Here is a 15,938-nt window from a genome sequence, read left to right as displayed (position 1 = left end):
TCCGTCAGATGGTTGACAGTAATCAACTCTATACTCATAATGTCGATATTAAAATGTTAACATGGTTCAAAATTTCGACAATTGTGAGATGTCGAAATTCTGAGGATGCAGACTGCTACGTTTAGGCTGCGGGGTGAGATTTGGTTTAGGCTGCGGGGGATGGGGAGCTCAGGGTTAGGCACTAGAGGGAGGATTAGCGATAATGGTTAGAATATTACAATACTCGGCGGAATGCCGCTGCTGAGACGTTGCCGCCAGAACTGCTTCTCACATGACCACTGGGACCCAGAAGAATGATGCTGGAGGCGCTGCTGCTGCTGGGAGAAGGTAGGAAATCATTAGACCACCAGGGATTCATGTCTACATATCATTCATGTAGACATTATGAATGACGTTATGCTGCAAACCTCCATTACTTCTGCTGTGCTTGTCTGCAGGTGTGGTCCTGCCATGTACCATTTATAGTTCAGACTCCTCATCTTTGTGGGGAGGTAAAGGGTGGAAAAGTATTGTAGCTTCATCACATACCCATATCTAATGCGGGGTACACACTTTAACATCGGATGTAACGACCAATTGATGTAATAATTTTGGTAAGGATCAACAAAACCATATTGTGCATACACACTTACCAATCGCTCCCCACCCACCCCACCATATCTCCGGTCAGAAGACCCAGTTTTACTGTAATTTACAATGGTTCCTGTGGCCAGCATATGGGTCACAGCATATGGGTCAGTCGTTTATACAATAAGATGTGAATGATATATCTGTATGATATATAGCATCTGCCGTGCAGCATGATCAATGCATTATATCTGTGCAAGATGTCGATCACAGATATATTGTGTGTACAATCATGCAGATAGTCGGGACGAATCAGCTGTACGAATGAGATATTGTCCGGTGTGTATCCAGCATAACAGTGAGAAATGTGTCAGTGTTAGGCAAGGGGAAAAAGGTGCTGGCAGTTATTCAGGTTACTTTTAGTTGGGTCTATTTTCTGAAGGGGTCTGGAGCTGCAACTTCATCATCCTCTGTATTAATCTGGCATTTGTGACTCTGTACAAAAGGTTTTCTTATGTGTAATGTACATGATAATCAAAATAGTTATACTATTTACTCTTATGTGACCTACAGGGAGCACGTGGTCCACCAGGCGAAAAGGTATGTAATACATACTTTTAAGAATTTTATATATTGTTTTTGTTTTTTTTAAAGATCTGTTTATTTTGGATTTTCAAAAATCAAGTGACAGAAAAAATAGAATATGTTACAGGCAGATATCAATAACAGTAAATCACAATGTGCAATAGTTATATAAAGGTAACAGCCGCTAAACATACATTAGGGAAGTAGAAATATAGGGTCTGATTCAGACCTGCTCGCGAGCGCACAGCTCTCGCAAGCGGGTCGATGGTCCCGAACTGCGCATGCGCCGCCTCCGGCGTGCGCATGCCTCTGGCGTGCGCATGCGCGAGCCCCGTACTGCAATGGCAGCTCCGTCGCAACGGGTCTCTCGGGCTTGCGAGAGCTGAGACCCTACCACAGGGTCTCCTCGCAAGCCCAATGGTCGCGATAATCGCAACCATTGCCAGGACGCTCGCAAAAGCTGTGGGTGGTCACCACATCTGGTAACGTATGGGAGTAACTAATCATCAGCAAGATGCTCCTAAAAGCCAGAAAACAGATGAAAATGGTCGTTCAGACAAGTTTGTTAAATGTTTGATCTAAACAATTTGTTCAAACAAGAGCTTTTGTCCATTTTCCAATGTTTGGTAGCAAATTGCAGATTGTCATTTGCTTTCATACCTTACCAGATTTTCATTCTAACCAATCAACTAGTTGGCTGGTTGGACAGATAATCTTTAGATGTGTATGCCATAGGCAAACGCAGGGGAGATTCCGTCTGCCTGGAAACCCCCCTCCCCAGCCCACACCATGACCACAATAGAAAGAGTAATATAATAGATTGTTACTAGTGCTACATGTTATTCTCAGTATCACAAATGAAATAATTAGCACCACCTGTGAATCTTTTAACATGTATCAGCCAGTAATAAATAACCTGTGCACCAACTAGAAGATCTGAAAAACATGCACTGTTAGAGATGCACTGCTATAGAGCCCAATATGTACATATACAGTATGTCCAGGGCAGTGCTAGGTTCTTCTGCTGCTCCTCCAGGCTCCTGGACTTGCTCCAATAGTCTGAAATGGTGCCCACATCTAAAATAAATATGTTCAGCTCAGGCAGGATGGACTACTGGCCCATCTAATGGCTTACTGTGATCACTGGTCCTTTATATGCTGGAATTAATACACACAATACACTTTGTATGACGCTTATTAAAGCTGGTTAATTACTAATTCTGCCCTCTTCATTGACAGGCCACAATCGCTCTAAAATTAAGCCTTTGGAAATCCCCTCTGGAAATTCTGCGTTTGCCACTGTATGCACTCTAAAGTCGGCCACACATCTAAAGATTATCTGTCCAACCAGCCAACTAGTTGATTGGTTGGAATGAAAATCTGGTAAGGTATGGCAGCAAATGACAATCAGCAATTTGCTTTCAAATGCCGGGACAAAAACTGTTGTTTGAACAAATTGTTTAGATCAGACATTTAACAAACTTGTCTGTACGACCATTTTCATCTGTTTTCTGCCATTTAGGAGCAAATTGCTGATCATCATGTACTCCCATACGTTACCAGATTTTCATTCCAACCAATCAACTAGTTGGCTTTTTGGACAGATAATCTTTAGATGTATGGCCAGCTTATGTCTCGGCGGGTCTCATACTAAAAGTTATGAAAATCATGCAGGATGATTTTCTGAATGATACATAGACCCCTAAGTATTTTAAAAAGTGCCTATATTTATTTTTGTAATCAGTTCTGCTAGAAATGTTTCACTGGTTTATAATGTCTACTTATGTGATGAGCTGTAAAATTGTGTTTAACAGTAGTTTTAAAGCTGCGTTACCACCTATGAGAGAATTTTGTTAACATGATCCCCTGTCCAAGCAGGAGCCCCAGGGGCTGCCCTATGCAGTTGTTATTCTCAGGTTAAAAAAAACTCAGGGGTAGCATCAATCAATAGCCTGCAGTTTGTGATCCCGCATACACAAACTCATTAGCAATTTAAAGAAGGTGAACTTTAATGAGTTGCAGGTTCTGTATTACAAGACTGGCAGAGCTCCAGGAAAAACAGCTGCATGTAGCAGGTCCCTTGGACTCTTGGTACTCATCATGTTAGAAAAATATATTTTCATAGGTGGTAGCACAGCACTAATAAAAAAGGAAACAAGTAGTGAAGTGGCAAACAAATATGTTTAATCCCTGTGTAGGTGGTGCACAAAACATGCATCTGTAGCTGTACAAGTGTTAGTGCATATAATGTATATCTTTAGATCCACTGCACCTAGAGGATTTGTATGACTATATATATTTTATTGAAGCGTAGAATCACTGTTTTATTTATTATTAAGATACCTTTCTCTTATAAAAGAATACATCACCACTTCTAAAAAGACTGCCTACATTAATCCTCCTAGTAATATTCTGTACCAATAATAAACATTTCCGGTTCTTAGTGACACCATGACAAACAATAAGCTTGGGGTGTATTTATGATAGGGAGGAACACAATATTATTATCACTATCATCATCTCAAGATGACGATAGCAGGAGTGGGAAGAGGGGTGCTTCATAAATTATTTTGTTTAACTATTTTGTTCATCGAAAGTGGTGTTGGAAGGCCAAGGCTGGGCTTCTAGTCCACTGCGCATGCCTAATCTGCCTAGCCTCACCACTGCCAGAATAGCAATCCCGGGGGCTGATCGTCAAGCTTTAATGGTACATAGTAGCCACAGACAATGTTTACTATTGCTTGTTTGTTTGTTAAATAGAACCCCTAATGCTGGTGTTATACAAGAGTGATTTAATGAAAGGTAATACTTTAGTTCTCATACACACTAGATTAAAGGATTTTACCTTCTATGTACTTAGATGCATTCGGCAGCCACGGGCAGAACAGGTTAATGTAAAGATTGTTAAATTCTATGGTACAACTTTAACGTAGGATACGTCTGGGAAATAGCTTTCGTTATGCATGGCATGTCCAAAGGATAAATACATTGTACGTGAGTGCAGATGATGTGCCTGCGATAGAAGTCAATGATTTTAATAGTAATTTAACATTGTCAACAGCTACAGTATGGCCACTGGAGGAGGGGTAGGGGTTAATGCCTATGGGGATTAATGTGTTGGGGGGCTTTATTGTTCATAGGGATTTATAGTGTAGTGTTATAGCAGTTCTCATCCCCCTTTGTACCAAAGCAATATGGCATCCCCCAAGTAGCAGAAGCAGAGGTGACTCTTTGTCTGTCACCTGCAAAGTCTGCAAGTGCAAATCATGATGGTAAGAATGGCTCAGTTCTGGGAAGCACTGCCACTTGTGAGTAAGGCATATACATGTGTAAGTTGCAGAATCCCTACAGACCGCAGAGGAAACAAACAATGGCTGTGTGCAACACTAGTCCTGGGCATGGTTTTGTGTCTAGTGAAGCTGAGATGTGTACTGATAACTGAATACATTCTCCCTACCCCAGCCAGCACTTCCATCACCCCAAAAAAACAAGGGTCAGTGAAGTTGCACAGGAACAACAGGAGCCAGAGTGAAGCAGTCAGTAGCTACTCCCAGCATTAAATTCACAAATGATGTAGCCTACTTTATTATGTTTTACATTCTTGTTTATGATTGATGGTTGTGGAATGTCATCTAAAATCAGAAGGATTATTTTGATATTTGATAATTTGTCTATAGCTGCAGTGCTATTTCAGTTACAATACTAACTGCGGGTGTTTATTTAACTACTTGTACAGTTGGGCGCATTTGCACCAACAAAGGACACTCCTCCTGGCAGGTGTATATGTATCTGTATCTACAGTAGCTCTCAGTACTTCAATTTCAATGACATGACCACACCCATACAGTACGAGGTCTAGACTTGTCCATATACCTTCTCAACCTCGTTCTTCTTCTCCAATTGCAAGGAGTTGGATATGTAAGATGCGTCAAAATCTGTGTACAGAAGTGTACACATGCGCAGTAAGAAAATGCATACTTTAGTTTGTGCACAAATACAACAGACATACTGTATGTCTAAACTGTACAAGAGTCACCATTAGTTGGTTTTACCAAGGGTTTATATCATTCTGTTGCTTACATTGTATATTCGTGACAGGCATTTTAGACAAACATATACACTGAATAGAAAAACAAAATAACAATTTAAACTTGTTAACACTTCAATAAAACTTTGATGTTCAGCAGATGAACTTACATGATTGTGTGGAATGCATTGTGCAGACATAGCACAGATAGCCAGCAGCAGTGGTGTCACAAGGGGGGTGCGGGCCGCACCCGGGGGGGTCACTCGCCGAGGGGTGACACGAAAGTGCAGACTCCTCCTCAGTGACAGGAGCCGGGTGCTGCACTGTAGCATTAAGTGCAGCATTCGACTCCTGACACTGTGAGGCAGCCGGCACTGCACACAGGGCAGTCCGCACCTCCGGCACCCCCCTTCCCCCAGTAATAAGCACGGGACCACAGAGGTTCAGGCCGAGAGGCCACACCCCTTCCAGTGAGTCCATGCCCCTTCCCATGAGGCCACGCCACTTTACGGCGGCGCACAAACTGCATCCCTCCCCGCACCAGGTGACACCGCAGGGAGGGACGACACTGCCACTGCCCAGCAGTGTGACACTTTATTCAAATTAAGGGTTGATGCAGCAAGCAGTGAAAAGAGTGAAGAAATGGACCAGTGGAGACGATGCCCATATCAACCAATCAGCTTCAAGTTAGCATTTATCAAGTACATTCTATAAAATGAGAAGTAGAAGCAGATTGGTTTCTAAATGAAACCTCTCCGCTGGTCCACTTCACCACTCTCTTCACTGCTTGATACATCAAAACCAACATATACATTGAATGATATTTATAAAGCAGTCCTCATGGCACCTTAACAGTGCATGTTTTCCACATTTCCTTGTTGTAACACAGGTGTATTAATTACTGAATGACTCATTTCAAAAGATGCATATACTATAGAAATGTGATTCTGTTAAGAGACCTTGAAAACATGCACTGTTTGGGTGCTGTAAAGACTGGATTTAGGAAACACTGCCATAAATCAGAGTGGTACTACAGAAATGTTGAGGGATAAACTTTCCAAAGTGTAAGCTGTCAAAAATAACATGTAAAAGTAATTTTATATGTCTTTTAACAGGCCTCAAGAGGACAAAAAGGAATAAAGGTTTGATTTTCTTTATCAAGTTAATGATATATGTATCCTTGGGTATTTGAATAGCTTTATTATTGATATGGGTCTTATTTTTACGCAGGGTGCCATAGGCACAAGTGGTGTTGATGGTAAAGATGCTGCAAAGGTAAACTTTCTAGAGAGCCATTCTGTTGTTTTGATTTGATGTATTTAAAATGATATGATTAGCTGTATTATTTATAAGCTGTATTTAACACATACTTACCTACTCTCCCGGGACTGCAGGGAGCCTCCCGAATATGGGGTATCGCTCCCAGCACATCGCAAGAGTAGGTAAGCCCCTCAGAATGGCGGCCGGCCCCCCGCGACCTCCCATGGCCCGCCGTGAAAGTGGATGGGCCGGGGTGCGATGACGCGATTCGTGCTGAATCACGTCATTGTAGTCCCGCCCCCTGCTTTATAATGCAGAGAATAATAAAGCGGAGATGGGGCTGCGATGACGCGATCGCGTCGACATGTCTCCGCTCCGCTTACTTAAACCTCCCCCTCCCTCCTTTCCGGAGGGGGCTGCCAAAATGTTGGTAAGTCTGATTTAACAATGCCAAAATGTGCTGCTTTCAAAGCTGAAAAACTGTTCATTCAGTTTGATAGGCGGATCGATGACATAACTGATATCTAGTATACAGAGGCAGCTGAGTGTTACATCATATCATACGTTTACTCTGTGTCTCTTTAAGGGTGAGTCTGGACTGCCTGGGTTACCCGGATGCAAGGGTGAAGTTGGGCCTGAAGTAAGTAGTGGACGTTGGAGGTGGGTGTACAAATATGGAATGCATATGGGAGAACGGTGTCTGCTGATAGTAAATAGCTACATAATGGAATGTATATGGGAGACCGGCAGTCGGGATGTCGGCGGGCAGAAGACTAGCAGGTTCTAATATGATATGTCGACATTCAGAATGTCAACAGTCAGATTGTTGACATGGACGTTATGTCGACAAGTAACATATCAACGTGAAGAAATGTCAACATGGTTATTTTGACTGTCGACATGCAGAATGTCAACATAATGAACACGGGAGAAGTGCATGAAAAAGTGGGTAAATCATCCTGGGCCCCACAAAGTGACAACTGAGATAGAAGGACCATATAGAAGGCTGTTAGTGTCCATAAGGAAAGTACTGGATGTTCTTATAAGGTGTCAAATAGCTGATTTTGCACTTTCTATTAATGGTTGAAAAATTATAGCAAGAAATGTGTTTTTAAGCAAATTATAGTATTTCCAGCATTTTGGGGTACAGAAAAATATCTGTATAGTAATTTTTCAGTATTTGTATACAAGTTTGTAAAAAGTTGGAATAAACACTTTTACCTCTCATCTGCAAGTTCAACAAAACCCTCTCCCAGCAATACAACACCCCCACATACCTGTCCCGCATCATTTGCACCTCCACATACCTGTCCCGCATCATTTACACCTCCACATACCTGTCCCACATCATTTACACCCCCACATACCTGTCCCACATAATTTACACCTCCACATACCTGTCCCACATAATTTTCACCTCCACATACCTGTCCCACATCATTTACACCTCCACATACCTGTCCCACATCATTTACACCTCCACATACCTGTCCCACATCATTTACACCTCCACATGCCTGTCCCACATCATTTACACCTCCACATGCCTGTCCCGCATCAGTTACACCTCCACATGCCTGTCCCGCATCATTTACACCCCCACATACCTGTCCCACATCATTTACACCCCCACATACCTGTCCCACATCATTTACACCTCCACATACCTGTCCCACATCATTTACACCTCCACATACCTGTCCCACATCATTTACACCTCCACATACCTGTCCCACATCATTTACACCCCCACATACCTGTCCCACATCATTTACACCTCCACATACCTGTCCCACATCATTTACACCTCCACATACCTGTCCCACATCATTTATTTTGGGTGCAAATTTTAGGCGGAAAAAAAAATGGTTGAAAATGGTTTTAACGTATTGGGTCTGATTTTTCGGGGGCGGTATGGATGTGTCAAGTGTTTTAAACATTGCACGTGGTAGCAGCAGGCAGTTTTTTAATGGTTTTTAAAACTGCATTTTTACGACACGAAAATATACTTGCATCCATTTTAACATACCCCCAATTTACGTGGAACAGTAAATTCCTGAAAAAAATTTGATTTCTATGTTTTTTCAACGATTTTTTTTTTTCGGCCAAAATTTAGGCAGACGTTTTTTGACAAAGAACGCAACTTACTTTCTTCCAGTAATTTATCATTAGCAGGGGTGTCCAAAGGGTGAAAGAAATCCCTAAATTTTTAGCCAAAAATAGGGATTTTACATTTTTTTTTCTCCTGGTCTGGGATGGAGAAAACTTTTCTCCAGTTTTGTTTTTTTTGCCTGGTGCCGTTTTCGCCTGGTTTTTGGCGAAAATGTCGCTGGTTTATTTTTGGCGAAAACTGACGTTTTTTCCGCTAATTGAATACGGCCACAAGTCTGGCAGTCCACAAGTGGTTGTCAGACAAATCAAGGAGGCCATCTATATCTGGGGAGTAGTGATATCATAATTTACAGTTATAGAATACTAATGTTACACCTGTAAAGTATATATTTATATTTGGCAAGGATTGCTGTCATCATTTATAGTTAGAGTAGCAATGTGAGACATGTTCACTATATTTGGTGAATAGTGATATCATTTATAGTTACAGAGTATGATGTCACACCTGAAAATTATATATTTATATTTGTTGATAGTGATATCATCATTTATAATTAAAGAGTAGCAATGTGAGATATGTACACTATATTTGTGGCGTAGAGATTTCATCATCTATAGTTAGAGAATAGTGATATGTCACATGACTCATTGTCAAAGTTTTCCAAAAGGCTAAACATTCTTAATATGAGAATCACCTTATACAAAATGCGTGTTTTATATCTACTTAATAAGCAGCATATCAAAATGATTATTAGTAGCCACTAGAACTTTATGATCAGTATGTGGCCTCATCCATTTATATGGTCATTGAAATCCAGAAGGGGGTACATTATTTTTATTATAACATTGTTTTCACTATTTGCATATTCTCATTCTAATTCTCATCATGAGCAAATCATATTAAAAAATAAAAAACAAATCATACCTAGAAACAGAACATGGATTTAGAAGTGTCAGAAGAGGCACATAGATGAAAAGTGATTACAGAGGACTCTACTCCCCTGAGCTTACAATCTGCAAGTAGAGATCAAAGCTAAAACAATATGAGCTAGTAAGATAGGATGGTAGCACTGAGACTGTAATATCAGGTGAGGACTGTATAGGCTATAGTGAAGAGATGGGTATTCAGACAGCATTGGAAAGATTAAAGGTTGGGGAGAGTTTAGCCAGGCAGTATTAGTTCCATATGTGGGGAGCAGCACAAGAGGTAGAAGTGTTAGTTTGAGAGGATGCAAGGTGCTTTTAAGGTGAGTTAAAATACACAGTGGTAAAAATATGGATATCACATTGACCTCAAATCTACCATCAATATTGAGATCAAGAACACAATGATACATATGGTTATGCAAACATGTTATGTAACAATAGTGCAAAAATGACAATGTTACTAATGTTACAAAGTGACGGTCACCACACTGTTACTGGTTACTTTTCTACCACCGATTCTATCTAAGTGCAGGGAATCACCAAAGAATGCACTGGTTTATGGATTGAGTATTTTTCTTACCGTGTCTGGCTTGTTTCTATGCCATTTGGAAACTGCAGTATCCCCCCTTTTTAGTGATTGATCATTACACTCATTTTTTGGGACATTAGTAACATTGTAATTTTTGCACTATTGTTACATATCATATTTGCATAACCATATGTATCATTGTGTTCTTGATCTCAATATTGATGGTAGATTTGAGGTCAATGTGATATCCCTATATTTACCACTGTGTATTTTATATCTATTACATTTCAGTTTTAATATAAACTATATTTTAATCCAATTTAATTTTCATATTAAATGTTAAAGAACTCTATTTGCGCTCCCATTTTTTGTATCTTCCTTTTCTCCTATCAGGAGTCAGCCACCCCTTTGGTGAGCTGTATTTAGATTTCATCACTCTGAACACAGCGCCCTCTATTTTTGTATTATTTTTTAAGGTGAGTACCTTGAATTAATTATGGAGTTTATGGTAAGCCAGAGTAGGGGCAAAAACTGGGCATTCACAAGTACCTTATATGCATTCTCAAAATTGTTAATCTAAAGGTATACAGTTCGTAAATGCCAAGCTATAGTTGGTTAGAAAATAAGGCCTCAATTATTTTACACTGTCCTGGATGCGGATACATAAAATGAAAAATGTCTGTCTGTGGACATGGCCTCGAGATTACTGTATGTCACAGCGAAGTTAAATGCTTTGAACTTGGGGAATTATTTATAATTTAGTTTAATGATCAAACCTCAGGAGCCAGGAAGCCAATGTGTCCAACAATGTAACTTATATACGTAGAATGTCTGGTAAAGCATATCCTTATGTTTCAGTTTAAAGACTTCTAAAACAGAGCTGCTAACTGTCAGAAAAGGAAAATCATTTGTAGATACAGTATGAGGATAATAACATACCAGCTACTTGTATCATTCTAAACTGAACATCTGCATATAATTATAACCTATTTGTGGCTTTTATTATTTATTACCAGTTATTTATATAGCGCACACATATTCCGCAGCGCTTTACACAGAATATTTGGCCATTCACATCAGTCCCTGCCCGAGCGGAGCTTACACTCTATATTCCCTATCACATGCGCACACACATACACACTAGGGTTAATTTGTGTTGGGAGCCAATTAACCTACCAGTATATTTTTGGAGTGTGGGAGGAAACAGGAATACCCAGAGGAAACCCACTCAAGCATAGGGAGAATATACAAACTCTGCAGAGTTAGGGCTGTGGTGGGAATCGAACCCATGACCTCAGTGCTGTGAGGCAGTAATCCTTATCATTACACCGTCTGTGCTGCCTATATTTTATGTTTAATAATAGTCTTATTATTCCATATATATTCAGTATTATATCAAATATAGCCCTCTGCAGTATGTTGGCTGGCAGATGAAACAAGGGTAGCAGTGCAGAAATGCAAATTGAAAACAATAATGGGTGTTAGACCATCTCTCTGATGGAATAAACAAAGTTCCTTTAGTAAATCACAAACATTTCATTCCTGTACAGTCTTTGGTTATGTTGCATAGTCTGTTCTCAATGCTGCAGCTAGACTTATCTTCCTCTCCCGCCGTTCCACTTCTGCTGCTCCCCTCTGCCAAAACCTTCACTGGCTCCCATTCCCCTACAGAATCCTCTTCAAACTCTTCACCTTCACATACAAGGCCCTCTCTAACTCTACTGCTCCCTACATCTCCAACCTCATCTCCTTACATACTCCCTCCCGCTCACTCTGGTCTGCCAGTGACTGTTACCTCTCCTCCACCCTGGTTACTTCATCTCATGCTCGTGCCCAAGATTTTGCCCGTGCAGCCCCCCTCCACTGGAATGAGCTTCCTCACTCGATCAGGCTCTCCCCAACCTTCCAGAGCTTCAAACGTGCACTGAAAACCCACCTGTTCCCAAAGCATACCCTTCCACCACATAACCATGTTTCCAGGTCTCTGTCCCTCCCGCCTCAGCCATCTCTACCTTGCTTACTTCCGGCACTCAGGTCCTCCTCTACACACTCATGCCTCATGTCATCTGTCTCCCCTCTTCCCTAGATTGTAAGCTCCTAGGAGCAGGGTCCTCCTCCCCACTGTCTCACAGCTGTACTGTGTATGGAGAATTGTGTTGCTAATTTTTACTTGTGTTCTGTTTATATTTTGGTTACTGTATTGTAATGTAATGTTCTGAGTACCTTTTACTGTATGTATGGCGCTGCGGACCACTTGTGGCGCCCTATAAATAAAATGTAATAATAATAATTTGTTACCAGTTTATATAGCGCACACATATTGCGCAGCAATTTACCTTTTACATCAGTCCCTGGCACAGTGGAGCTCAGAATCTATGGCCCTCACTCAGACCGGGTCGCAAGCGCTGAGCGTTTGCAACCGGGTCGATGTTAAGGCCCTGCGCACGCGCAGCGGTCGCACTGCATGTGCGCAAGCCCCGGAGCAAGATAGAAATTCTCTTGCTCTGGAGCTCACTACAAAAGAGGTGGCGGTCGATCTTGATCAACAGCTCGCCCCGTTTTGTAGGCGGGGTGGGGGGGTGGCTACCCAAACGGAGGCATTCCTTAAGGAAGGCCTGCCGTTTTGTGGGCGGCCACACTGTTATCAGCAGTGATGTCAGTGGGGAGCTTCCTGCTCAATCAGAGCAGGAAGCTCTCTGGGGCTTGCGGTTGCGGAGACCCAACCTTAGGGTCTCGTCGCAAGCCCCAATGGCCGCGATGGTCTTGACCATCGCGACCATCAACCTGGTCGGTCGCTAAAGCTGTGGGTGGTAACCCACAGCTTAGCTAGTGACCAGGAGGCCGCACTTGAAACATGAAGCGGCCTCCCTCATTCAGAGAGAGCGCTCGCTTCTTGCGACCGCCTCTGAATGAGAGCCTATAGTCTTTACCACATGTACAAACATACTATTACATACTAGTGTTCATTTTTATTGTTGTTAGGAGCCAATTAACATGCCAGTATGTTTTGATTGTGAGAGAAAACCGGAGTACCCAGAGGAAACCCACGCAAGTAGCGGGAGAATATTCAACAAACTCCACACCGTTAGGGCCGTGGTGGGAATCAAAACCAAAAATAAGACACTCTGGAAAAAAACATTGCTTTCTTCCATGATGGATCTGCCATTCTGTGTCACACCTCTGCCTGTAACTTGGTTGTGGTCACTTTAGCTTTCTCTCTGACGCTAGGAACTAATCATTTTTGGCCCCATTCAGTAACTAGCGAGTGCAATCTTGATACTTACGGAACATCCACAAACTCTGAATTGATCAACTCTCTGATAGGTCAGCGTATTATCAGTCTGCCTTATGGTCTCTCCTCATGGTCTCTCCTGATCTCATTTATCACCTATCTGCATACATTTGAATCTGGAGCATCTCTTGTAGAAATCAGTAACTCTTAGCCTATGTCTCAACCGTATCTGCTGATATGACATCTCTCAATGTAATATGATAATAATGATAGATAGATAGATAGCATTGGTAAATGCAGGTAGCATGTGATTTCTGACCACAATAGGCTGCTCAAGTGACTTGCACACAGCTGCAGTGTGTGCTGGGCTGCTGGCAGGTAAGAGGGAAAGGGGTGCGGCAGCAGACCCGGACCACTCTTAACAAGCCTGGGCCCAGGTAAATAGTATCTGCGCCCCCCTCTCGGTGCCCCTGGTTATCAACTGTAACAAATGCCTGAAATGGTGAAATGCATGTAAGATGTGATTTATAACCTTAATAGACTGATCATGTGACTTGCTATAGAACTGTCAATTATCAATTGTATCTGTTAACCACTTGCCTGGCATGGTCGTAATTTTGTGACCACACCAGGCAGTTCTGTTATGGACAGAGGTTATCTTTATGGGAAGTCCCGCAACAGCCTTAAGGCCTGGAATGCTAGGCTTGCTGCGGCCGTGAGGCTGCCTAGAGGGCTGGTAAGCCTTAACTAGTTGTGACCCGTGGGCCGTAGAACTTGATGTGGCCTTTGAGCCGTGAGGCAGCCTTGTGGGCTGGTAAGCCTTGGCTAGTTGTGGCCCGTGGGCCGTAGAAGATGATGTGGCCTTTGGGCCGTGCAGCAGCCTTGTGGGCTGGTAAGCCTTGGCTAGTTGTGGTCTGTTAGCTGTAGAACAAGATGTGGCCTTTGGGCCGCGTAGCAGTCTTGTGGGCTGGTAAGCCTTGACTAGTTGTGGCCTGTGGGCCGTAGAACAAGATGCGGCCTTTGGGCCATGCAACAGCCTTGTGGGCTGGTGAGCCTTGACAAGTTGTCACAGGGTTGACACAAGTGGCAGCACTCTGGATTGCGTACTGTGGACGCTGGAGTGCGGCCTGTGCTGCCGGGTTGACACAAACGACAGTACGCTGGATTGCATACTCTGGATGCTGGAGTGTGGCCTTATGCCACCGGGATGACAAAAGCGGCAGGATGCTAGCTTGCGCACTCTGGACCTCATTCGCTCTGAATGACGGCGGCTGCTTCTCTGTAAAGAGCCGGCCTCCTGGCTGCTCGCTAAACTGTGGGTGACCACCCACAGCTTTAGCGAGCGGCCAGTTTGATGGTCGCGATGAGACCCTTGTGGTAGGGTCTTGTCTGCCGCAAGCCCCAGTGAGCTTTCGGCTCTAATAGAGCCGGAAGCTCACCTCTGACATCACGAATGATATCAGTGGGGCCGCCCCCAAACGGCAGGCTTTCCTTCAGGAACACCTTCGTTTGGCCAGCCACCCCCCACCCTGCCTACAAAACGGTGCGAGCTGTCGATCACCATTGACAATCGCCCCTTGTGTAGTGAGCCCGGCTGCGCGTGCGCAGGGCCACAACATCGACCCGCTTGCGAGCGGGTCTGAATGAGGCCCTCTGGTCACAGGAGTGCGGTATGTGCCGCCTGGATGACACATACGGGAGCGAGTTATTATGCGGACCGTGCCGCCTGGATGACACAAACGGCAGAAACAACAAGACTGACAGGAAAAATGGCACTCGACTGGAAACGGTAGACTTAGCCAGAACCAGAAACACGAGAGACGCTACCACCGGCATCAGAGCAGCCTTCGTATCAGAAGGAAATAGCCGCAGGAGCCAATCAGAGCAGGTCAGGGATGACGGACAGTTGGTAGGAGGAGTTTCAGCGAATGGTCACACGGGCGTTCGCATCAGCGGCTTGTGACAATTTCTTTGTCTGCTCTGATTGTAAAATTTCGAGCAGTCAGATAAACATGAGGGTGGCTGCAGGAAGAGAATCTTCCTGCAGCTCCTGCTCTCAGAGGGACCTTCCCTCTGCTTCCCTGCTCCCTCTCCCCGTGTCTGCTGTTCTGCCGATCACTGCTGATAGGTCAGCAAAAAAGGACCCCCCACCAAGTGGCTGCTAAGATTAGCAGCCGCCGGGGAAAAGTAAATTAACCTCCCCCCTCACTCCCCCGGTGTACCTGGTGCCTGAAACCCGTCTCAAATTGAACATCACAATATTTCCGATGTTCCGATGTTTGAAAAAACTTTTCTTTTTTTTTTACAAATCTTAGAAAAAAAAAAACTTTATATTTTTTTGATGAAATCATTTTGGATAAGTTAAAACGAATGTTCCTCACCTAATTCACTCATAAAAAAACCGACAATTTTGGAGTGGTTTTTATTAAAAAAAAATCATCAGTTAGGTGGTTAATATGTCTTCTGACCTTGTACTGTAAGCTTATTTTACCCTATATAATAGGTAAATAGAAAGATTATAAATCGATTGATAGCAATGGCAAAATGCATGTAGGAGGTGATTTTTTTTTTACCTCAGTATGCTAAGCATGTGTGATGTCACTCAGCTTTGGTATAATGGTCATCATTTTGTAAAGTTCTGTCAGTTATCAACTATATCTGCTGATATGACATGTCACAATGTAAGTGTTATATATGCA

At 42.9% G+C, this 15,938-nt stretch overlaps 1 protein-coding gene across 1 annotated transcript in view; it reads left to right on the top strand.

Moving 5' to 3' along the window:
* LOC148535362 (uncharacterized) overlaps positions 1 to 15,938 on the top strand; it is a 242,115-nt gene that overhangs the window by 109,141 nt on the left and 117,036 nt on the right. Inside the window, exons 12-15 of the mRNA XM_088462674.1 lie at positions 1,141 to 1,167; positions 6,295 to 6,321; positions 6,410 to 6,454; positions 7,026 to 7,079. Coding sequence (XP_088318800.1) covers positions 1,141 to 1,167; positions 6,295 to 6,321; positions 6,410 to 6,454; positions 7,026 to 7,079 — 153 coding nt within the window. The remainder of the gene's footprint in view (positions 1 to 1,140; positions 1,168 to 6,294; positions 6,322 to 6,409; positions 6,455 to 7,025; positions 7,080 to 15,938) is intronic.

This window comes from Taudactylus pleione, unplaced genomic scaffold (genome assembly GCF_031769625.1).
Source record: "Taudactylus pleione unplaced genomic scaffold, aTauple2 ptg000053l, whole genome shotgun sequence".
Lineage (NCBI taxonomy): Eukaryota > Metazoa > Chordata > Amphibia > Anura > Myobatrachidae > Taudactylus > Taudactylus pleione.
The sequence above is the reverse complement of the archived record's forward strand: the minus strand, read 5'-3'. Positions and strand labels throughout refer to the sequence as shown.